This window comes from Acinonyx jubatus, chromosome A3, assembly GCF_027475565.1.
Source record: "Acinonyx jubatus isolate Ajub_Pintada_27869175 chromosome A3, VMU_Ajub_asm_v1.0, whole genome shotgun sequence".
Taxonomy (NCBI): domain Eukaryota; kingdom Metazoa; phylum Chordata; class Mammalia; order Carnivora; family Felidae; genus Acinonyx; species Acinonyx jubatus.
The window spans coordinates 117,010,211-117,034,212 of record NC_069388.1 but is presented as its reverse complement, the minus strand read 5'-3'; the positions used below and the strand labels follow the sequence as shown (position 1 = coordinate 117,034,212).

Here is a 24,002-nt window from a genome sequence, read left to right as displayed (position 1 = left end):
AGTAGGCTTCCTTTGCCTCATGCTGCCTTGCACCTGTACCTCCCTTTCCAGAATACTCATCATGCTGCTCATGGTGACCTGTGCCATGACTTGTCTTTGCCTGGAGGGCGGGGACCACGTCTTTCTAATTTATTGCCATCACCCCACTGTCTAGAATCACACTTGGCACATAGCTGGCCCTCACCCAATATGATCCTCTGGATGAATGACAGAATGAGTGAACGAATGATAAAATACTTGATTTACCAAACAAGTTAGAATATAGCTTTCAGGGATGCCTGGGTGGCTCAGTCAGTTGAGCATCCGACTCTTGATTTCGGCTCAGGACATGATCTCACGGTTCCGAGAGTTTGAGCCCTGAGCCTCATGTCCGGCTCTGCACTGACAGTGAGGAGCCTGCTTGGGATTCTCTCTCTCAGTCTCTCTCTATGCCCCCCCCCCCTCTCTCTCTCAAAATAAATAAACTTTAAAAAAAAAGTAGCTGTTAATGAACTGGAAAAAATTATGACACCGATGAGACAATTAGAAATTTGATAATATTAAGAAATTATTCCTTTTTAGGAAAGATGTAATCTGTGGGTTAAAATAGATCGAGTCTGTCTTTCCTAACTACGTACTGAATATTTACAGATGAAACGGTATGGTGTTTGGTCTTTGCTTCCAAATAATGTGGGGTGTGGGAGTGGGAAAGAGAACAAACAGGACCAGATTGGCCAGGAGTTGATGGTTGTTAAGACTGCGAGGGGAGAGCTTGGGGGCCAAGGCGCTACTTTCCCAGCTTTTGCATGTGTTTGAGACTTTCCATTATAAAAAGTTAATAAAAAAGGGATCGAACACAGCCACGGGAATCGGTGGGAGAGATGTAGCATTTATGTTATGAGTAAGGGTGGATCAGAGAGCCAAGGAAGACGTACAGTTCAGGGGAATTATTTGCAGATCGATTCTTGAGCGCATTTCCAGCAGCATTTTTGCTGAGGGCCTTTGTAGCAGAAGACAATTTAATGGTCATTTCCATATCACAAAAACACACTCATCAAAGCGGGAGAAGCCTGGGGAATGTTCGGTGCACTCTGCCTACATTGGCTTGCTCTGGGTGGGAGGGGGAGGACATTTGCCACCTGGAATTTAGACAGAGGAGATCTGTCCCCACCCCCAGGTGGTGAGGGGCCTGTGTGTGCTGGGTACAATGGAGGATGTGAGAGGCATAGCAAAAGCACGAGCTGGGTCCACAGCCAGCCGTGGACCTCAGAGGCTGTCCTGAAGGTCCCCTCCAATTGTCCCCTTCAGCGGGGGCAATGCCCACCCCCTCATGGGGGGAAACACCTATCCCACAGCCTCCCAGAGAGGAGGCACGGGGCTGGGCCACAGTGCACATATAGGCCCAGGCATCCTGGGAGTGGCTCCTAGGACTGGGGGCACTGAGGGACCCTGCCTCCTTCACCAGGGATAGCAGAGAAGTCTCCAGAGAGAAGTCGTATTTATTCTCAAGAGGGAGACCTCCTCCATTTTAATGGGGAAAAATCTAATTTGGAGTCCAGGTGGTCCCTACAGCCAGGCCACCTTGTCCCCAGTGCTTAGGCCGGGGCCCCACCCCCTCCCAGCACGCTGTCACTCACCTGGCCCCAAGGATCCTGATTTGTCTCCCTCCCCGTCCACTTTCCTGCAGCCTCTCCTCCAGCCGAACCTGTGGCTTCCCAGTCAGTGCACTTAACTGGGATTTCCTTTCTCTGGCCTCTGGTCAGTCCCTCACCCAGAAAGTCTTTGCCTCTAGCCAGGACCCTCCCTCAAGCTTCCTTCTGTATCTCCGGATGTGCTCCAAGTAAGCTGCTATCCCCTGAACAGGCTGTACTTCCTGTCCCACAGCGAGGAGCGCCTTGGTCCTCCTGAGGACAACGTTTCCCCGTTATGTCTGCACACGCCTCTGCTCCTCTATGCAATAAGGAGACCCTGGTTTGCCTTTTAAGCCCCACCCTGTACCATGTGTTGTAGGCAGCAGTGTTTAGAGAGAGCACGGTCTGTGAGGGGCGGGGGCCACGTGCGGCCCTTTGACATCTGACCCGTGGGCTGGAGCCGGACTCCCCAGTGTTTGCTAGAGAATGAGGTCAGCCTCCCTCTGGGGTCCCCAAAGCCCCTCTGGCCTGGGACGTCAATGGAGGGTTCTTGGTTCGTAGCTTCCGAGGCCTCTTCCAGTCCCTGATCCCCCTTGGATAGAAAGCTGGGGTGGGGGTGGGGGGGCTCACATTTGGGGACATTGAACCCAAGAATGGCAGTGCCACCGTGGAAGATTGACAACCCACTAGTGAGCGAAGACTCAAAGACAGGGGCTGTTTCATACTCATTTGGATGGTGGGACCCAGTGCTTAGCATGGGGCTCAGTTAGGCTAGCTCAGGTGGGACCCCTGTCTTAAAGGTGCTCAGACATGGGTGCAGCATCCAGAACTGGGGCGGTTTCTAGAATACCAAGTGCCCTAGTTGAGCTGTGGCAGGTGTATGCACACAGTACCACAAGGGAGGGGGAAGGCTTCACAGAAGAGGTGACATGTGAGCTGGGTCTTGAAGGGTGGATAGAATTAATGGGAGTCTTCAAGAGGGAGGGCGGGAGCCATTCTGGGCAAAAGAAATGAATGTCTCAAGGTCTGGAGATATACTGGGCTTGTATCTTTGGGGAATCGCAGGAAATTCAGAGTTACAGGAATACAGTGGGGGGGGGGGTGGGTGGGGAGAGGAGGAGAGAGAAGTCTCTGGGCCGAGGGGGAAGCCTTGATAAAGCAGACCTTTATCACCAGTTCTGGCGAATTAAGTGGAGATCAGACCCAGCCCCCAGACAGCACCCATCTCACACATCCAATCCCCAAACCCTGTGTCTTGGCCAGAAAGCTCAGGGACTTGTCCCAGGCAGTCTGTCACCATTTCCCCAGGTTTGGATGGGCTGAGTACTGGGCACAAGGTTGGACTAGAGGGATGTAGAGACCCTCCCATCCTGTGTCCCCTGGTTCTGATGGGTGCCAAGAACTATTTTAGCAGTTGAAAAAGGACAAACCCCAGGTGAATACTGTTCCTCTTTGAGTAGCCACCTGCCATCAAGATGGCTCCTTTCTAGACACTCCTGATTCTGGCTGCAGTCCTCTGAGTTAAATTGGGACCATTGTCTCATCTTGTTCATGGGAGGCCAAGGCTCTGGGACTCTGGGGTCTGCGTGCACCACTGGGACCGGGGGCCAAGCCTTCTGTGTCTTCTGTCTGACCCAATGGACTGTAACTCTGGCAGGCAGGGGCTGTGTCTTCACCTCCGGGGTCCTAGGCTTGTCCACAGATATCAGGACGGCCAGTGAATTAATGAGTAAGGGCAGGATCATGTTAGGAGCCACCGTTGGGGTAGTAAAAACTAAGAGCTCAAGACAGGGCTGGGTGGTGAGCACTGTGTGAGCTTAAGGGTGGGACGGCCAGCTGACCCAGTGGCAGGGACAGAGGGATGGCCAGGGACACAGCTGGTGCTTGCCCAGCCCACATGGGAACAGGGGTCTCAGGGGCGGTCTGCTCCGGGCCTGGATCATCGTAGCCAGGGGGTCCCTACGGAGCAGAGGCCACGCCCAGTTTGCTTGCTCTTGGCACAGGTCGGGAAGCCCTCAGAAGGGCTCTCCTCTCCTCTTTGTATCTCACAATGTGCCCTCTCTCCTGCTCCTGGGCAACAGAAGAAGGAAATCAGGCTGGAGAAGAGAGGACTCAGGATCCCGTAGCTGCCCCAAGCAGCACTAGAATGGGCGCCTCACAGACCTATCAGTCATCTGAATGCTCCTTCCTTAAATTCTTCCAACACCTGTTGTTTCACAGAAGCAAGCTGGTGAGGTCGATATTATCAACATGCCCATTTTTAAGATGGGGAAACTGAGGATCAAAGAGGCGAAGGGAGTGGCAGAACCTAGGTACGACCCAGGGCTTCTGATTCCATATCTAGAGCTTTCTCCACCATAGCCCCATAGGGCTCCTGGGTGGCACAGCACAGAAAGTCAAGCTATATTCCAGCCAGGTCATCTGGTCTACCAGGGTCACTGCCGATAGACACAACTCTCTAGGGGTCCCCCACCCAAACTTTGAACTTCACTCAAGGGATTAGGGGAACTCGGGGCCAACATCTCCCTGTGGCTGGTCTCCAGTTTCTCATTTCCCCCTGCAGCTGTTTGCCTGGACATCAGTGGTTGCGTATGCCAGGAGGTGCTGTGGAACATTCTAGATTGGGCCGGTTCCTCTGAATTGTTAGTGTTGGTCTTTTGAAGTATCTATGGTTGTCAACGGCTGGCTGCAGCAGACGAATGGCTGAGAAATATCTGGTTGTTATAAAGGACTCTTTCTGGAAATCTCCTTGTCATCTGCCTATTCCTGCTGCCCAGCTCCTTCCCCAGAGCTCCGTCTCTGGCCACCTGCTGCAGGTACAGAGCGTGGAAGTGGATCTCTCCACTCAGTCCAGAGGGCACAGGTTGCAAAGAGGCAAATTCCTGTGTGGTCAGTTGAGGCTGGAGGGCCGGCCCTACTGCTCAAAGAAAAAGGTGGGCATCAGGTAGGTAGGGTGCTCACCCCCAGCTGACCAGGAAGAGGTAAAGGGGCTTGCAGGATTGAGCAACCAGGGCCGGGGGTGAGACGTCTCAGTCCCTCCACTGAGGCCGTGCAGATCTCTCTACAATTGGGCCTTGGTTTCTCTGCCTGCCAACGGGACTGGTTTGCGCAGCCAGGGACTGTCCTGACGGGGCCCCGACAGCATAGCCATCCGTAGTGAAACAGCCAAATACTGTGCTGTCTGTGGAACACAGGGACACGTTTCACCCATGAAAGGACACACTTGCTTTTTCTAAAGCCAGCAGGTGGCACACAGAGATCCAGGGTGCTGCAGACAAAGCCGTCCTTGGGCTGGTGTGGGAAGCAACAGGCAGCCTGCCGGCCCTTCCTCTCGCACCTGCCAGCGGGGACACTGCAGTCCCTTGCCCCCCTCCCGATTCCGTGCACAACAGGCTGCAGAGTGCACAACGCGGACCTCCTGCCGGAGCCAGTCCAACTGAAGGGTGATGCGGGCACCGGGGCTGCTGCCCCTGGTCACCCCTTTCCCTCCTAACCCAGGTGTGGATGTGCGTCCCGCCCGGGCCCCGATGCTCACTTCGCTCTTTAATCTGGTGGGGTTCTCTCAGTTCCTGTCCCACCCCCAATCTCACCCCCTCTCTGGGAGGAAGGGCCGTGTCTGGTGAGCAGGGCTCTGGCCTCTGGCCAAAGGCCACCAGAGATGCCCCGGCCCCAGGGCTGGGAAGCAGAGGGGGGTGGCACAGGTAACCCTGGCCTTACTTTTTCTACTTAAACCTTCAGGGGCTGCCCGCCGTCCTCAGGGTGAAGGCAGTCTCGCCTCCTTGCTTCCGCCGGCCTCTGCCGCCTCAGCTTCTGCGCTCGGTCTGGGCTCCAGCCTCATGGGTCCTCGGTCTCTCCCCTGTTCCGTGTTCTAGTTCCTTCCTCCCCCAGCCACGAGCATCCTGTCTCTTGCACCTGCTTTGCCCTCACCTCCTCGCCTTGCTCCCTCCTGCTGGTCCCTCGGGTTTCAGCCAAGGGGCTACCTCTTCCAGGAAGCCTTCCTGGACCATCCTGCCCCAGCCTGGGTTGGGGCCCTGCTTCTGTGGCTCGCGTGTTGTACTTGTCCCCATCCTCATCATATCACACACCTGTCCTACTTGTCTGCCCCCTGGTTCTTCTGTCCCACTGGATGTGGGCTCCTCAAGGGCAGGGCCTGGGTCATGCTCAGCCCCCGGCCTTGGCACACAGATCACAATAAATGGTTGCTGGATGCACGAGAAAGGAGGAAGATAAGAAGAGAATTGACAGGGGAAGCCGGTGGGGCTCGCAGGATCCCCCTGAGCTCGGAGATGGGGTCCTTACTTCCACCTCCCCAGGACACCCCCGCAGGCAGACGACCCTGCACCCCGCCAGGCACATTCCACATTGGCAAGTGCAGCGAGGGACACACAGATGCAGACATGGAAACACAGGGCACCCTGATTTTCAGGAAATCACAACGGCCAGCCGGGCCAGGAGCAGATAGCTGCCCATGAAAAGCCTCATCACCCCAACCCTCCTAGGACTTCTTTTCCCACCCATCTTCTCTGCCCTGCCTCATCCCCATCAGCGCAGAGCTGGGGACCCTCTCAGACCAGGGGTTCCCTACCTCGGAAAGTCACTTTGGCGATCCGGTCGCCCCTGCCCCGAAGCTCCGAAACCGTCTTGAGGTGGACAAACAGGGCCATGCTGGTGTGTAGAGCCTGGACGCTGCCAGGCGGGAGCAGCTGGAGAAGGAGAGAGCCTGGTGCAGCTCGGCTCACACGCCTCCCTCCCTCCCTCGCCGCCTCCTCCTGCGCCCCCTCTGATGCTGCCCACAGAGACCAAGGCAACCGAGCCAGCGAGCTGCTCCTTCCAGCGATCACAGAGACTCACAGCCCTGCCAGCCCCCGCCCCTCCAAGTTGTCAGCCCAGCGTGTGTGTGTGTGTGTGTGTGTGTGTGTGTTGTGCACCCTGTGTGCAGCCTGGGAGCGCAGGCTCAGAGTCAGAATTCATTATTCAGCAGCCGCCTGCTCCCAGATAAAGCCCTGCCCAGCTTCAGATGTCTTTTCCCAGCTCCTGGAGCAGAGGCTCCTGCCCGCCTCTCAGCAGGGCTCTGCTGCGCCCTGCTAGGCAAGCTCTGGCCCCAGGAGGGGGCAGATGGGCACGGATGGGCGTGTGTGTGGAAGGTGGGGGGGCGGGGGGCCAGGGGCGCGTACCCCTGCGGGGGAGAAGGAGTTCCACCGGCTGCGTGCACAGGAAGCTGGGCTGTCGCACTGGTGTTTGGTGGTGATTCAATCCCCCGAATCAAGTTGGCCACCAGGGCTGCGGGCGTCCGTGAGGCTCAGGGAGCCTGGATGGGCCAGGCCTGGCTGGGTCCCACTGTGCCGTCTAGAAATCCCAACTCAGGGTCCCCCAGCTGGAAACTCAGCATCTATCAGACAACGTTAAGGCTGTGCCCGGTGGCTGCTGTCAGAAAAGAGAGTCCTAAGAGGAAAAGGGAATGTTCTGCCTCCACCTGCTCTCACAGAGATTGTACCCCCAAGAGGCAGGGTCTTGGCCTCCTGCTTTGGGACTCCTGGATCTGGAAAGATGGCGTGCTTGGAAGCCAGGCTGAGCGTGACCGGAGATGCCCAGCTACGAAAGCCTCAGAGGCTTATGTTCCACAAAGGGCGATGCTTAAGGTCCAGGACACTAACCCAGCCCCATCCTGGGGCCTGGGGATGGAGAAGGCCGGGCCGGTGAGCCTCACTGGAGCAGAACCGTTAGGACTTGTAGCCCATTAGCTGCTGGGGTCGGGGGGCAGTGGGGAAGGGATATCTGGCAGAATTTCCAAGGACCAAAAAAGAACTGCCCTCTCTTCCAGCAACATACCCCGGGAGGCGCTTATAGAGAAAGGGACTCTGGGGACCAGGATCCCCGAACCTGGGGCCTTTGCAGGATCATCTGCACCCTTGGCCTTGCTGCTTGCTCTGTAAGGTATGCCCCCACCCCACCGCTGCCTTCTGGCGGGGACTCAGCCCAACTGGTGCCCATTCCTAAAAGTCTCTGCCCCCACCCCCACCCAGGCTGGGGTGCTGCCCCACCCCTCTCCTCTCACTGCTTCATCCTCACCATGGGGACACCCTGGTGTCCTACATCTTTGCAACCCCAGAGCCTCGCACAGAGTCCTGTTTATAGTTGGATGCCCAGTGCAGGTTGACAGGATAGGGGGCGAGCTTGGTGACCTGGAGGGAACAGAGTCTGAAGGTTCAAAAAGGAAATACTAAATTTTTCACAGCATGCTAATCAGAGGTTACTCCGTGGGAATTCTACAGTCCAGTGGCCCGCGGCATGTCACAAGAGCCTCCTTCTAGATGTTTCCTTGCCACATTGCCTCCTTTTTCTTTTTAAATTTATCTTCTATTTTCTTCTCTCCCTTTCCTTCTCCAATTCCTGTTCTTCTCTCTCACTTTTACTTAACCATGTTGAAGCAAAGAGTATTTTAGCATATTGTATTTGTTCAATACGCATGAATGTCCAAAAACATTTTTAAACCAGGCAAGTTTAATGTCTCTTTAAAAAAAAAATTAACTAGGGGCGCCTGGGTGGCGCAGTCGGTTAAGCGTCCGACTTCAGCCAGGTCACGATCTCGCGGTCCGTGAGTTCGAGCCCTGCGTCAGGCTCTGGGCTGATGGCTCAGAGCCTGGAGGCTGTTTCCGATTCTGTGTCTCCCTCTCTCTCTGCCCCTCCCCCGTTCATCTGTCTCTCTCTGTCCCAAAAAATAAATAAATAAACGTTGAAAAAAAAATTAAAAAAAAATTAACTAGCATGTTCTATAAATAAGGTTATTAGGTGACCTTTGTTCATAGGGCTTGGTGGCACTTGAGAGGAAAAAAAAAAAAACCCTCCATCTCCTCCTTAGGCCCTTGGGTGGTTCTCTCCTGTAGGGGGTGAATTTCATGAGGTCTGTGCATCTTTAGAGAAAAGCCCATGAACTCGCCCTAAACAAGGCATTGAGCTCAGCCCAACCTCAGTTTCTATATCGATAAAAGGGTAGTAATTCCATTCTGCCAACACACGGCATCCCTTTAGCGGAGACAGCTGACCTTCTGAAACCTAAGCCAGATCTTACTTTTTAATTTACTCCCTCCTGACCATTATCCATTTCTGGAACTCTTAGTATAAAAGTTATTCAGCAAGCATACACTAGCTCCTTCCAGTAACAGGTGCTGGGGATTCCGAGGCGAATGTGATCCAGTTTCCGGCCTTAAGCAGAAGAGACAGACTGGAACACAGGCAACACAAGAGTGCCAGGTTCATGGGCACAGTCGGCTGGCAAATTATAATGGGGGACACAGTGGGGACTCGACCTGGGCCAGGGGAACACCTTCCTAGAGTATAGCACACCTGACCTGAGGGTTGTTGTTGTTGTTTCGTTGTTTTTTTTTTTTTTTATAACTTTTACAAATGTCTTTCTCATTATTGCTCATATTCTGCAGGGGGGATTTAGACATACACAGATCTGACCGCAGTTTGAAGGGCGGGCACAGACTTCCACCTGGTTACAAGCACTCACTCCCCTTCAGTTCCTTTTCCTCCCCAGGCCACCGTTTTCCTGCTTCTTGCACTTCTTGGAAGGCCTGTGCACCCCCTCTCCCCCAACTCCATTGTCATCTGCCAGAGAAAGCCATTTGAGAATTCCACTTGCAAAAGCATCCTGCAAGCTCATTAGTGTCTGTGGTCTTCATCAACTGTCGTTTACAGAATCAAGCTGTGAAGAAAACACTTCTCGTGGGACAGGATTGGATGGAACCGTGAAGGCCAAGGGTAAGCCGCAGAGGGTTCTTGCTGATATCAGGGCTGCTGCACGGGGAGCTAGGGAGGCAGGTCTGGCCCCAAGTCGCAGAGCGTGTCGCCTTGGAGGCTGTCACCACTCTCATGCCCCAGTTACAGACTCCGGCCGGGAGGAGGACCACTGGAGAAACCGGACCTGGGGGCACCAGCTACAGGAGGGGGGCACTGTTACGAGAAAGCCTCGCCGGGGCCTTTGGCAAGTTTGCTCTGTGGCACAATTACGCCAACTGAACTTGGGTCCCGGGACAGGTGGAAATCACACCCCCAGACCTTTCCACCATTTGCTTTTTGCCCCTTGTAAACCACTCGTGTGGAGTAGTTTGAGGGGCAAGACGAGGTGAGAGGGAAGTTCCCAGGGAGAGATGAGAGATTAATGAAGACAACTCCCCTTGAGGAACGGGGGGTGGGGGGGTGAGGGGGGGGTCGCTGGCTCCTGGGCTCCCTGCAGCCCCTCGGGCTCCTGGAGCACAGCCACGGTGGGGCTGCTGCTTTCTGCTCTGTCTCCAAAGCGAGGACGCTCCAGGCTAGGTCAGCGAGTCTTGCAGGGGGCAGAAGGGCACTTGGGGCACATGGGGGCCGGGCCTGTCCACAGAGTTTCCACCCCATCCCGCGTCTGAGCGGCACCACACCCCTGCTGGTGGTGAAGCGCAGAGATGAGCCCATTCCCGGACGTGAAAGCTGAGCTTGGAGGACCACAGGAGAGCAAGTAGGGGGCTGGCCCCGGAACAATGCAGCGGGCGGTGGCTTAGCCCAGGTCACGGTCACGTTGCCAGGCACGCGGTTGCCAGGGGACCCCGGGCTGTTTACCGTCGTCGGGCAGGGAGGGGCAGGCGCCGGGCTCGCTGCGCACTCGAGGCACCCACCATGGCCTCCCGCAGCGCGGGCACCCTGCTGACCGAGTTCAATGCCACCTACGTGCCCCCTGGCCTCATGCCCGGGTAAGGCCGTCGCACCCCCCCCCCACCCCCGCCCCTGCCTGAACCATTCTGTCGGAGCGCCACCCCCCACCCCGCAAAACCCTCCTCTCGCTAGAAACTGGAAACTCCGCACTTGCGCTTTTGGGGTTTGAAAGAAATCAGGGCTCCAGGTGTTCACCTGGCTGGGTGACCTTCCCGGGAGGGGTTGCGTGCCCCGAGCAGGCGGCGGCTGGGCGTGGACAGGGGCTCTCTCTGCATCCCTCTTCCTGGGAAGTGAGTCCCCAGCGAGCGCAGAGCATGCCCAGTCTGGGACCCGGGGAAGGGGGAGGAGAGGGAGCCACCTCGTGAGCTGGGTTTGGAGATCTCTGGGCAGGAGTGACAACGTGAGGAACTGGAGAAGGGGGGCTGGCCTTTGGGCCCCAGCCCACCTAGGATTCAGGCAACAGTAGTGTTTGTCGGATGAAGGCGAGAAGAAGACGGGTGGGCCCTGGGTGGGCTCCAAGAATCTAGCCAGGTAGTTACTGCTTCATTTGGACATTCCTTTGGTAAAGATGTGCTGAGCGCTGGAGAGGTGCCAGAGGTTGTGAGAAGACAAGCAGGGGGCTGCCCTCGATGGGTTCCCGTGGTGGTGTAGATACAGAAGGTTTAGTTAAAAGCCATCTTTGCAGCCTTGGAGAGTGGTGTTTACACCGCATTCTGGGTGTTCACCATGAGGTTTCAATTCTACGCGCAATTATATTTTTTTCTGATGCTCCCCACTGTCCCCAGTTGGAAACTTAACCCTCCCAAAATGTCCCCCTGCTCTGCCAGGGGAAGTTGCATATTTCGGAAGCAATCCTAGGTTGCTTCTGTCGCCGCACCGCTTGTCTGCAGTTCCCTTGAGCACTTTGTCCTGTGATTGATCTAGAAATTGTGGTAATGAGTGAATCATAAAGAAGGCTCCAAGCATGAACTGGACTAGTTTGGATAGCCGAGCCTGTATCTGTGGCTTTCTCTGCATGGATCTTTCTGGGAGGCATATGCTCACCCTAAAGATCCCCATCAGTGAGGAATGAATGGACTTATCTTATGTTTCTAAATGCTACCTCATTGGTAATTTTGTTAACTTAATGAAAGAATCCAAGATTCCCCACCACACTTGGATAATTATTATTTTTGTGCCTTTTCGAACATTAATCACAGGATTTTAAGCAAAGCCAGTCTCCTCCGACACTCCGATCATCCCCCTTACCAGTTTGATTCGTAGAGGCAGGGAGTATTCACAGTGGTAAAGACCTTGGAGAGCATGTAGCCCTCTTCTGTTCCAGATGTGGTCACTGAGGTCTGGGGCCGGGGGGAGAGGGGGACTTGCATGAGCCCCAGGCTGGCGTTGGAAGAGCTGGCCTGGCACCGGGTCCCTGATGCCTTGTGGTGGCATTGGGAGCCCCCAGGTAATGAGCACCTACTACGTGCCAGGCACCGTGCTGGGCTCTTTACAAACATTCTGTAAAAACCCTTTGCAACAACCCAGATGAGAAATAAGCAGCTTGCCTCGGGTCATTCAGCAAGCTACCCAGCCGTGTCTTTGTGACCTCAGCACCCAGGCTCTTCTGAATCCCTCCAACTGCATCTATTATCATTAGTTAGATCCCTGCGGTGTTCAGGGACTGATTCTCGGTACCAAGGGGAACAGGATGCTGGTCTTCAGACTCGCTGGCCAGGGTGCTCTGTCTGGTCCCTTCCTGCTCTGAGCAGCACAGCCCTCAGGCACCTTGCCACTGTCTGGGCTGTGTGCCGCCCCCCTGCCGTGAGCGGGGGATTCTTGGGTCCGAGTCCCTGGGATTGTGAGGCTTTTTAAGGGATGAGATCAGCCTCAGTGGGGCTCTGTGCCTCTTGCTAGCAGGTCGACCTCAGTGGTATCCATCCCCGCCCCCCCCCCCCCCCCCCCCCCGTCTCCGCCTCCCACCACACCTCACCAGGCTCTTAGTCCAAGCACGTGACCTGCCACCGTGCGTTCATTCACGGCCAGGCTACTACTGCCCCCGATGCCCCCCGCTCCGCCAGGGGCTGTCACCAGCAACCCCCCCTCCCCCGCCCCCGACTTCCCTGCATTTGCCTGGAGTGGCAGCTGTGCCCATATCTGCCGCGGAGCTGGCCTGGGCTCCGGGACCCTAAAGTCAGTGCCTTCCACTATCAGGAGGGTGGCCGTTACCTCCAGGACGGCGGTCCCACAAAGGCGGCTGTATCCACTTCCCCAGGATCCCCGTACGATAGATCTGCTGGTAAATGTTTGACAACCAGCTCTCTGGAGACAGGGTGGGTCGTGATCTGTAGCACTCACCTACTATCTGCGGCATCAACACCCCCACCACGGCTGACTTCAAGCCGCCAAAATGGTGTCACAACTGCAGAGCCGGGGCGGGACGCAAAACAGCGCACACAGTCATTCCGCCCTCCAGACACAACAGGCGCAGCTAACCCCAAGAACACAGACGGCCGCGAAACACGGCGATACGATTAGGTGGTGATGAGCATTGGGTGTTTATTGCCTTTGCCGTCAACGTGATTTCTTTCGCTGTGACTTTATATAATTTCTTGTATTTTTGTATAATTTCGCTTTTAAGCCGGGCTTGTTTAACCACAGCCCGGAAAAAAATCCTCGAAATGTAGTCATCAGCTCTCGTCAGCCAGTATGAGCCAAGACAGGCCACCTCTAGCACACCACCGCCTCCTGCCAGCTGCTTCAGGCCTGAGACCTCACCTTCCGGGTGGGAGAGGGGAGCCCCTTCCATTTCAGCCCCAGCCCTGCCACTGGAGGCGCGGCCCCGGGACAGGCAGGTGCATCCCGGGCTACCAAACAAAGGCCACCTGCCAAAGAGACATAGGAGACCCCGCGTGCCCAGGTAGGTCACTGAAGCCTCTCACGCAACCCTAAGGAACTGGGGAGCCTTTCTGAGAACAGGGGGTTAGGTGCTCCTGGAGACCAAGGCTTCATAACAGGGCCCCTCCTTCTTTCCAGAAGAATCATCAGCCCTTAAAAATGTGCCTCCGTTTGTCAGGTCATTCCAACAAATATTTGGAGAGCAGCTACTGAGTGCCAGGACTGGCAGGGACAGCAGACAGAACTCCTTGCTCTCCCCGCCCCCCCCCCCCAACGGAGTTTATATTCCAGAAAGGAAGACTACACCAAAGGCCCAGGTAGTTGCACACAGCGAGAATGTGAGGTGGGACATAAAGAGGGTCACAAAGGGCACAGATGGTTCAATGGAGAGGACAGGCAGGTCTGTGGGTGGCTCCTTGGAAAAGAGGGTATTGGACATGGCCCTTGAGGCTGAGGTCACAAGGTCGGGAGAGGAGGAGAGAAGCCTCTTGGGGATGGAGGGGATGGCCTGAGGGAAGGCAGGGGTGGAGGTGCTGGCCGGCTCTGCCTCCAGAGCTGCAGATGGCCTACTGAGCGGGAGTAGGAAGGGCACGGATGTGGTTTAGAAGCTTGGAAGGCCCCCCTCCAGGAGGCCCGCGTCAGGCCCAGCCTGGAGTGCCTGGCTGGTTCCTTCCTCATTTCATAGACAATGGGGAGCCGTTGAAAGTTTTTGCCCAGGGGAAGGATCTGAAGGAACTGCACTCAGCAGGAAGTGTCGAGGAGAGGGGAGCCCCAGCGGAATGAGGATATGCCGAATAGTTGCAAGTTAATTAGTTAATAAGGCTGCTCATGGGATCTCTGATGGCTCCTGGTAATTAATTTTAATGTCAGCTTATGGGGCCATTTTGCTCCCTGTACACTCTCTGTACGCACAGGGATACACACACGCGCGCGCGCGCGCGCCCATGGTGGCTGCTGGGGACCCAGCTGAGCACTGTCTCCCAGCTTGTGTGCAGGTGGGTGAGGAGCCGGGCAGTAGATGAGGGGGTCCAAGAGGCGGTGTGGCAGTGCCACGGGGACTGTTGGATGCCCTGTTACAAAACCTGTCACTCATTCCCCTCTGTTTTCTCCGCCTTAGCCAGCCCCACGGCCAACAAAAACAGGCCTTGGGAAAGCTTTACCATAGGACCACACAGGGGCTTGCTCGAGGCACACAAACGCAAGTGCATCCAGGGGACACAGACCTGGCTAGCCAAGGCGTGCCCTCTGAGCGCTAAAGAAATGTGACCGTGTGCACCTCTGTGCACACACCCGTGCCCCTCCGTGAGTGACAGGTTCTGAATAGGATCCCCAGTGGAAGCAGAACCTTAGGAGGATTGCGGAGGAGAGGGCTTCTATTGTACTGGGATGCAAATATCTTGGCATTCAGAGAAGGTGGAAAAGCGGGGAGCAGAGGAGGAGTATAGCAGAGAGCCTGGGGGTGGTGAAGACAAGAATCCCGGGAACACGTCACATGTCTATGGCTCCTTTCTTCCAAGCACGAACGCAAAGGCCCCTGTGGGTGGGACACTGCGTGCGCTTTGTAGATCAGAGCCAAGCCCCTTTAAAACAGTGTTCGGGGACGTGGTGGCCCCTGGGTTTCTGGACTTCTGCCTCCTCCAGCAGACATTTATTGAGCACTTGTCCTGGGTTAGGTGCCTCGTAGGTGCCGAGGATAAAGAGAGCACAGGTTAGCACAGGAGATGGACGAGTGTACACCTGACTGTGCACGAAGGATGTGACACACAATCTAGGTAGAGGGTGTGTGGTAAGGGAAGGCGCCAGAGAGCCCTGGTGCTGGGAGTGGGTAGGGAACTCCCCCACCCCCACCCCCCCGGGACACGGCATCCCAGGTAGAGGAAATGTGTGCAAAGCCTCAGAGGTGCGGACAGCACGTGAGGCCCAGAGATGTGATGCTTCCGGGGCCTTGAGCGCTTGTGGGGAAGTGAGAAGGGAGAGAGGTGACCACGGTGGTGTGACACGTGTTTGAGAAAGATCACTCCGGCAGCAGCGTGGACAACAGGCTAGAGGGGTGAGACTTCAGTCTGGGAGCCTGGCTCGGAGATTCAAGACCACCCCGGTGAGCGAAGAGGGAGGCTGGCTGCTATGGGGAACGTCACTTGGGGACTTGGGGAGAGAGGAGGGGTGCGGAGGAGGATGGAGAAGGGAGGATGGGGTGAGTCCTGGTTTCTGGCTTAGGTCATGATCTCACGGTTCGTGGGTTCGAGCCCCGCGTCGGGCTCTGTGCTGACAGCTCAAAGCCTGGAGCCTGCTTCGGATTCTACGTCTCCCTCTCTCTCTCTCTCTGCCCCTCCCCCACGCACGCTCTGTTTCTCTCTTTCAAAAATAAACTTAAAAACGTTAAGAAAAGAAACATAGAGACACAGATCCGGGCATCTCTGGTGTATGGGAGGTGTTAGAAGTCTAACATAAATGAGCTCTCCCAGAGGGAGAGGGTCCCTCAGAAGAGAAGGGGACTCTGGGACACCCAGAAGCACCTAGTAGATGAGCAGAGGAAGAGAGCCAGCTCCCAGGCGATTCCCCTCCACACTGACCCCTCTTCAAAGCCTGACCACAAAGGAAGGCCCTTGGCGGAGTTCCCCAATACCTCTACCCCGCCCCCACCCCGGGGAACGGGCCTCCCTCTCTGCATTTAATAGCATCAGCCCCTCCACCTCCAGCACAGCTCGTGCACCCACCGTGTAACTCAGTAAATAATGGAATGAGGGGGCAGGCTGCAGGAAGAAAGGCTGAGCTGTGGACCTCTGCGTCCCCAGTACGCAGGGCACAGTAGCTTCCCAGTAAAGTAACTCCCAACACTATCCCACTGTCTTAAAAAAAAAAAAATGCATGTACAAAGCGTCAAGAAACAAACCAGCCCAAATCCAAACGCCTGGAATTAACCCGGGTTAGCATTTGGGGAGACGGCATTCCAAGTTTCTCTTTGCGTGTCTACTCAGCTAAGAGACTAGAGGCTGGCTGGCTGGCCGGCCGGCCAGAAAGATAGACAAAGCAATGCTAGAAACATACGATCATGCCATATTTGCTACTTTAAAATGAAAATCATGGGGTGCCTGGGTGGCGCAGTCGGTTAAACGTCCGACTTCAGCCAGGTCGCGATCTCGCACTCCGTGAGTTCGAGCCCCGCGTCAGGCTCTGGGCTGATGGCTCCGAGCCTGGAGCCTGTTTCTGATTCCGTGTCTCCCTCTCTCTCTGCCCCTCCCCCGTTCATGCTCTGTCTCTCTCTGTCCCAAAAATAAATAAACGTTGAAAAAAAAATTTTTTAAATAAAAAAATAAAATAAAATGAAAATCATGAAATGTAATCTTACTAGAACTCAACTGAGGAGAAAGATACGGACATAAAATGGGAAGAATGGCCAGACTTTAGACAAATGCCAATTCAGCTCAAGAGAGATTAATTCGTAAAAGATCCCTCTAAAGTAGGGAGAGGGAGAGGGAATAAAAACCATTCAGGGGCGAGAGTCACTGCGTTGCATGTTTTTCAACGGCGTGTTTTAATTTTAGGTGCCGCGGGTTGACTCTGCCTTACAAATTCCTAGCAAGTCGATGCCCCTCCACCCACCCCACCCCCCAATTTTTGTGGTGGAAATTATTTTTTCCTCTGACAGGTTTTATAACATTTACATTCTGTTCTGCAAGCAGCCTTCACCTGGCTGATATTTCTAGTTCCATACTTAAATAGGGGGCGCCTGGGTGGCTCAGTCAGTTAAGCGTCCGACTTCAGCCCAGGTCACGATCTCATGGTCCATGAGTTCGAGCCCCGCGTCGGGCTCTGGGCTGATGGCTCAGAGCCTGGAGCCCGTTTCCGATTCTGTGTCTCCCTCTCTCTCTGACGCTCCCCTGTTCATGCTCTGTCTCAAAAGTAAAATAAACGTTAAAAAAAAATTTTTTTTTTAAATAGACTTGAAGCTAACCAGTCATTTTAACAATTTCTACATTTCTGGGTATTCCTTTCTTTTGACTCCTCTCTTCCTTGGCAGGATTTTGTCCCTGCACACTGCCTGCAGGAGCCTCTGGGTTTTGCTTTATTTCCTGAGCCCTTTCATGCCGGGAAAGGCCCGGGCGCCGCCTTTACGGCTAATGACCGCGTGGCCGGTTTGATATTCTCGGGTCACGCTCTTGTCCCTACAGACTGTGGCGGGCCACCTTTCTTTAGTTTTCGTTCTGTTGCTTTCTTGTCTTTTTGTTGGGGGTTGACAGCACCTGATGGCCCCCACCTCTCTCCTCCTTCATCCCGAACCCCCTGAGGAATAAGAAAGATGACCTAAGAGGGAAAGCTGAGAGCCCCGGAAAGAGGAGGCGGGGCTGGCTTGGGACAGGCTTTCCTCCTGGAGGGCAGCGTGTGGCCACCCAAAACAGGGTATAGGGGAGTCACGTGGGCTTGCTTGCTTCCAAGGAAAAGGGGGAGGGCGGGGTGGTCTCCAACAAGCCTCATTTCCCTCTTCAACCCACCAGTCCCATGTCCTTCCACCCCCAGGTGGCAAAGCGAGTAGGGGGACAGAGGCTCGGGGAAGGAAGAAGCGGCTCCCTACTTGCTTATCTGTGACCCCCCGGCTGTGGAGCCTGTATGTTTATTAGGTTTCATACACAGTGCAGAGAACCCCCAGGAGCTCCGTTCGGCCTGCTCGCGTGCTGTTTCTTGCAAACGAGTCTCTGCCTCAGTGCAGGTGCCGCAGGGAGAGGGTGAGCCGAGGATGTTGGAGGTGGCGATTGGATGGTCTCGTGTTACCTTGATGAAAAAAATACAGGCTCACGTTTAAGCGGTGGGTCAGCGGTCGGGCTGAGGGAGGTCGAGGAAAGAATGGGGGAGGAGGAAACAAAGGCAGAAGGTACAGTGTTCCTTCCACAGAGAAATTCGGGGATAAAGGAAGAGGAAGGGGGACACGTGAGGCCGCAGGGTCCGCCGGAGGATGTCGCAGCCTGGGACAAACACACAGAAACGTGCGTCTCGGTAGGCAGAGGAGGAGAAGCCAAGAGAGGAGAGATTATGGATGGCAAGGAGGGAGGGCAGAGGCCCAGAGAAACCGGGAGGGGCCGACTGGACGCGTGAGGCCTTGGGAGGGGCAGGAATGGGGGCTCCAGACCCAGGAGGGGCTAAACCATGGTGGAGAGGAGGACTCTGTCCCAAAAGTGGCCAAGGTGACCTTGCAGGCATCACCAGCCCCAGCATCTCTCCAGGACAGAAGGGCAGAGGCAGGAGGGAGAAGGCTGTGATCCCCGGGGTCATGGTCTCAAGGGCAGGAGGGGCGAGGCCGGACAAAGGCCTGCGTGTGGTGGACAGCCTCTCCCCTCACACCCCGCTTGGGCCCGGGGAACCTCAAATGCTGCGAGGCTCTGGAAGGGACACGCTGTGGAGGGGCGGTAGGGCCAGGGGCCCGGGGGGGGCTCTTCTTCTGTTTCGCCTGCTGTGGGGAGCGATCGGAAGCCCCGTCAGTAATCACCGTGCTTGGCTTTCTCGCCTCCCACCTGAAGACGAGGAGGAGGAAACCATGCAATGCCATCTGACTCTACTGGGGAGGAGGCCAAGGGGGCCCTGAGCAGCCGGCACAGGTGATCCTGAAGCGCTGACCCCAGAGGCCACCGTGCCCTTTGGCCTGGTGAGAGGGGGACGCCTGCGATGTCGCAGTGGCCCTCAGGCTCCCCTCACCCCCTGGGGCTTCCCTGGTAAGGCAACTCGGCTGAGAGAAGGGGACGCGTCAAGCACCACAGCAGGGAGGCCTCAGGACAGGTGCCGGGGTCCCTGCAGCCTGGTCTTCTGGCGTTTGTGTGAGTAGGTGTGGCCGCAGACGTCGCTGGCGCCCTAGGTGCGTACCCACTCATCTTTTTGTTTGTTTCCTCGACATTTCCGACTCAGACCGTGTGCCAGACCCGGTGCGGAAAACTGGGGATCTGAAGGTGAGGAAGACATGACCCAGCTGTGCCCGAGAGGCTCCCAGTAGTCTAGTGACGGAGACAAAGACATGAAAAGAGACACGAGCATTGGGAGCAGGCACGGCTCGTGGTGCAGCAGGGAGAGCAGGACCGCCTAGACCTAGAAGAGGCGGCAAGGAAAGGATCTTCAAAGTGACAGCTCAGGTCTTTAGTCCTGGGGGGCAAGCATCCAGGGCCGGGGGCCCAGGGCAGAAACCAGGGGAGAAATGCAGGCGGGCGGTGGGAGAAAGAACATGCAAATGGTTCTTTACAACCGGGAGCAGGGAGGCCGGTGAGGCTGGAGAGGGGGACATAGTCGGCTCGCAGACAGCCTTGAATGCCACGCTGAGGGCTTGGCTTCAGAAAGGTCGCTCTGGTGGAGGTAGGGGGAAGGGGCGGGAGGTAAGAGCGCAGTTTGGAGGATGGGGGGGCTCCTGTGCCCGCAGCCCAGCTAAGAGGCCGTGTGGCCCACGCCCAGGGCAGAGATGGAACCCTGGGCTTGAGGACTAGTTGCACGTGACAGATGAAGCTTGACTTGGCCACCTGCGGAGTGCCCGTCACCAAGATGGGACTAGAGGTTGGAGGCGGGGGTGCGGGTAAAGCCCAGGACACCCGCAAGGGGTGCGTAGTGTGCGGCCGTGTGCAGGAGTCTGACGGGGCTTCCGGGCTGGAGATGTAGACCAGGGTCATCCACACAAGGGGGAAGGTGAAGGCCCTGGCATGGATACCATCACCCAGGGGACCGTGTGGGCGCAGGACAGGCCCCGGAGAAAGAGAGCAGAAGAGGCGCACCGTACGGGGGAAACTGAGAAGGAACGGTCAGAGAGGCGGGTGAAGCCAGCAGACAAGGAGAGAGCAGTGTCGTAAAATCCAGGAGCAGCGTTTCAAGACCACAGAGGTCGGCAGTGTCCAATGCTGTGGGAGACCCCTGGCGCCCTTGTCAAGAGCCGTTTCTTTTCTTGTCTTTTTTTGGGGGGGGGAGAGAGAGAGCAGGGCAGGGTCAGAGAGAGAGGGAGAGAGAGAGAATCCCAAGTAGGCCCTGCACTGTCGGTACAGAGCCCAACGGGGGGCTTGAACCCACGAACCGTGAGATCATGACCTGAGCTGAAACCAAGAGTGGAACGCTCAACTGACTGAGCCACCCAGGTGTCCCTGTCAAAAGCCATTTCACTGGCACCGTGGGGCCAGGGTGAGGTTTTAGGGGGTGAGAAGCGACTGACTGGAAAAGCATGACTCTCCGTCATTCGCACAAAGTCTGACGCTCATGCCCTTCGGCTGTCACATGGCCAAAACAAGTCTTTGGCTCTCTGTGGAAGTCTCACCCGACCAGGGCTCCTCAGCGTACTGTGTGTGCTTGTGTCCTCTGTGTCTCCAAGCGTCCCCGCCCGCCGGTCCCCTGTCCCTGTCGCTGGCCTCCGTGGCTGCAACGGGCGACGGGACCCTTGCAGGCCATCTGAGTGGTGCCTCGTGAGGTGGCTGAGCTGGAGCGAGGCTGCACATGTGAGCCCAGGCCTTGGCCACCACAGATCTGATGTCACACGTCACTGCTGCGTCCCCACCAACCTCTTAGATCCTCCCTACCCCTGATGAGATAGTGGCAGGACACCTCCCCATCTTCGGGCCAAACCCTGAGTATATGGAGAGTGATGTGCCCGCGGCCCTGCCGAGGGCTCAGGACGGGGCCCCGGTGCTCTGGCCCCTGCGGGAGCCCCTGGTCTGGAGGGGTGACCAGCCTCTGTCAGGAAGGAGAGGCCCAGAGTCTCCTTCGCTCGCCCTTCCCCAGAGCCCCGAGCTGGGCAGTGTACCTGAGGGAAGCCTCTCAAGGCCCAGAAGTGACCCACAGGGCCTGCCGCCACCCCCGCCCCCAGGCTTTATGGGCCTGTCTTGGAACGGGCCTCGGAACCGTGCGCTGACCTGCCCCCCGCCCCCCGTGGCCATCGCAGGTACCAAGGCCATGTTCCCGGCGTGGCCTTCTCCTTTGGCTCCCCCTACGGCACCGCCACCCTCAAGTATTTCCAGGACCACCGCAACGCAGCCCTGGAGAAGAGCCGTACTGTCTTCAGCAAAGGCGGCCACTTCCCCACCCTCTTCTCCTCAGACCCCAACCTCGGGCTGAGTAAGCGCTCCCACACCCGGGACCGCTGGCTGCACACCCCCAGCTACACCCGCTTCAACCTGGACAGTGGCCGCTCCGCCCAGCTCACCGGCTTCTACCAGGTGGGTTGACCTGGGCCTGGCTGCTGTCCCCCCAGCAACCCGGGCGGTGGGGGGAGGGGCTTGGAGCGATCCCCGTCACCCTCCAAGAGGGACTTTGTTTGCTTTCTCTGAGCCCCTGAGCCAGCAGGGAACCTAGTGAGTTTGGCTGGGGGCGTCGGGGACAGGGCCTAGACTGCTTCCCAGATGACCCCCCACCCCAGGGACTCCTGGGGCTCTTGCCCCAGCCCACCCCCAGGGAGGTGTTCTCGCCCCCAAGGAGATGTTCCCACCCTCACCTCTGCCCCATGACCCCGTGGACCCTCGCTTACTTCCTACTAGAGTAAAACATCAAAGATCCACCTACAGGATGAACCCTGCCCCCCACCACTCACACACAGGGCCATTAAGCCCCTGACCCTGGTTCTAGCCCCAGGTCTAGTCTCGATTGTACCCGGGTCCTGGTGCCCACCTGACACCTCCTTGCTTAGCAGCCCCTCTGAAGCCGTACCCCAAGTCAACCTCAGCCCCAGACTGGAACCTAACTGCCCACACCCTGATGTCCTTGCCCTGCCCCTCGGGCTCTTACAGCCTCCCCTGGGCCTGGTGCAGACGTGTCCTAGTGGGTCACAGGCACCTGGGTGCTCACCCACCTCACTGGGGGCCCGGGCTCATTCTCTGCCGTGTCCCTAGAAACCCTGGTCTCTCCCTCACTTCTCTTGCAAACATGCCTCCAGCCCGATTTCAAAGACGCAGGTGCCCCCTGGTCCTCAGGGCAGAGAACTGTATGAGAAGGCAGGTCCTCAAGGAGAGGACCAGGTCAATGCTGTCAGACTCCAAGGGGCTGTGGGGACCATGTCAATGGGCATGGGGGGGGGGGGCTTTGCTTTCCCTCACGGCTCTCACGCATAGCACCCCCAGTCCAGGGGGGCGGGAAAGGGAGAAACAAACACACGGAGCTTACCTGTGCCACCTGCTGAGCCAGGATTCACACCCTTGACCTCCGCTGGTCTCTCACCTCATTTACTCTCCGCAGCAAAGCTGGGGTGGGGTGAGCCATCATCGCCATTAGACAGATGGGAGCTGGTCTCAGAGAGGACACCCAGCTGGGGACTCCAACAGGGGCGTTAAGGGAGATGGCCCCACCCCCTGCCCAGGTATAGATAGCCAGGCAGGAACTGCGGGTGCCCCAGGTCACTCCTGCACACTGACAACCTGTCATCTCTTCTTTGGGTCGAGCCGTAGATGGCGCAGTGGCATCGGAAGTACTATCTAGACAAGACGGGCATGGTGCCCCAGGTGCCCTACTTCATGCTGCCTGTGAAGGAGTGGGAACGATACCCCCTCCCCACCGACCTGTGAGTGCCTGCCCTCCCCCACTTCACGCATGCTACAAACACATGTCCATGGGGCACCTGCTTCCAGCCAGGCACACAGCCACTCACGCCGAGAAATGAGTGAAGACCTCACCCTAAGGAGCCTACGGTGCAGAGGGTGACAGTCACACAGCAAGGGGGTCAAGGTTAAGGGCAGCCTCAGAGGGATGAGCAGAATGAGCAGAATCTGAAAGAGTGCTTTCCTGGCCAGATGCACGGGGAGTTTGGGAGCAAACCTGTCATCTTGGCTGGCCTGAACCTTGCAGGCTTCTCCCCGCTGCAGTGTCAGCCTTGCAGCTACACTCGTCCAAACGTGGGCACCGCTGCTTCTGAGTAGCAAGGAACTGCTGCCCTCTGGTGGACACAGAGGGCACTACAAGAGCGGGAAATGCGTCCCCCCAGTCCCGACCAGACTCAGAAAACGTTCTCCTTGGGACCTCAAAATATCTTTCAAAGTCCAACTGTCCATCTAACAAAATATGAAAGTTCCCCACTGCCTGGACCTCACTCCTTTTATCTGAGAGAGCTGCTTTCCCCAGGGAAGGCCAGCTCTGCCCTTTGAGATAATCCAGGCACATGGTTCCCTTGCTGTCCCTCCTGTCACCAAGGCGCGGGAATCGGAAGTCTGTGCTTCCAAGGTGTTGTGTGGGGAAGGAGGGGTCAAGAGGTCAGTGGAAAGATCTTGGGTTTCCAACTACTTGCTGACCATCGCCATCATTTCTTATAACATTTGTTGCGTATCTGTTCCTCGTCCAGCATTATTTAAGTGCCTTATACGCATTACCTCATTTAGTCCTCAAAACAAAGCTAACAGGGATGGGAGGTACCAACACTGGTCCATTTTATCCGTGTGCCCTTCCAGCGGGAGTTGAGCCGGAATCTCTCCCAGGTCTGTCTGACACCCACGTTCTCCCTCTTTACCGCTGGGCCATTGTGCAAATGCAAATTATTCTGATCTCGACTGCAGGGTGACTTACAAGACGTTTGAGCTGATGAGCAGCCAGCTCAGGGTGGGCTAGAAAATTGGGCACGTGGGGCTGTGGGTGGGCACAGCCTTTCTGGAACGCTGCATAACCCTGTCTCCGTCCTCCCCCAGTCCTCCTCTGAGCCCAGAGAAGAAGTGGCACCTTTTAAGAGTATCTCCCGAGAACTTGAAGACCTACCAGAGGTTCCCCTCGGGGAAGAGGGTCACCCCCCACGAGCGGCAGAGGAGAGACTGCTACTTTGAGTTCAGAGCGTGATGCTGGAGAGCTTGGCCCTGACCAGGTCGGCTTTTCGGAATAAAATCTTTAGCCACGTCCAAA

General features: G+C 56.5%; 2 protein-coding genes across 8 annotated transcripts in view; one reads left to right on the top strand and one right to left on the bottom strand.

The window, feature by feature from the left end:
- OTOF (otoferlin) overlaps positions 1-6,333 on the bottom strand; it is a 92,986-nt gene extending 86,653 nt beyond the window's left edge. For 3 of the 6 annotated variants that reach the window (XM_053201119.1, XM_053201120.1, XM_027033375.2), the window contains exon 1: positions 6,196-6,331. In XM_053201119.1, coding sequence (XP_053057094.1) covers positions 6,196-6,274 — 79 coding nt within the window. In that variant the 5' untranslated portion in view covers positions 6,275-6,331. Of the gene's footprint in view, positions 1-6,195 lie in introns of all 6 variants that reach the window. The other 3 variants (XM_027033372.2, XM_027033373.2, XM_053201121.1) reach the window with 2 other exon arrangements.
- A 3,875-nt stretch (positions 6,334-10,208) lies between these two features.
- On the top strand, positions 10,209-24,002 carry FAM166C (family with sequence similarity 166 member C). Of its 2 annotated transcripts, XM_053201118.1 has the most exons (6): positions 10,227-10,339; positions 17,887-17,982; positions 18,069-18,170; positions 21,073-21,346; positions 22,568-22,680; positions 23,795-24,002. In XM_053201118.1, exons 3-6 carry the CDS (start codon positions 18,130-18,132, stop codon positions 23,937-23,939), a joined length of 573 nt encoding a protein of 190 aa, XP_053057093.1. In that variant the 5' UTR covers positions 10,227-10,339; positions 17,887-17,982; positions 18,069-18,129; the 3' UTR covers positions 23,940-24,002. The 2 variants fall into 2 exon arrangements, with proteins under 2 accessions (XP_014919608.1, XP_053057093.1); XM_015064122.2 differs by lacking the exons at positions 17,887-17,982; positions 18,069-18,170 and having other exon boundaries at positions 10,209-10,339.

Coding starts and splice junctions, on each gene's coding strand:
- FAM166C (XM_015064122.2), top strand. CDS start 10,266: ATGGCCTCCCGCAGCGCGGGCACCCTGCTGACCGAGTTCAATGCCACC. Junction 21,347..22,567: donor AGCTCACCGGCTTCTACCAG/GTGGGTTGACCT, acceptor GTCGAGCCGTAG/ATGGCGCAGTGGCATCGGAA. Junction 22,681..23,794: donor TACCCCCTCCCCACCGACCT/GTGAGTGCCTGC, acceptor GTCCTCCCCCAG/TCCTCCTCTGAGCCCAGAGA.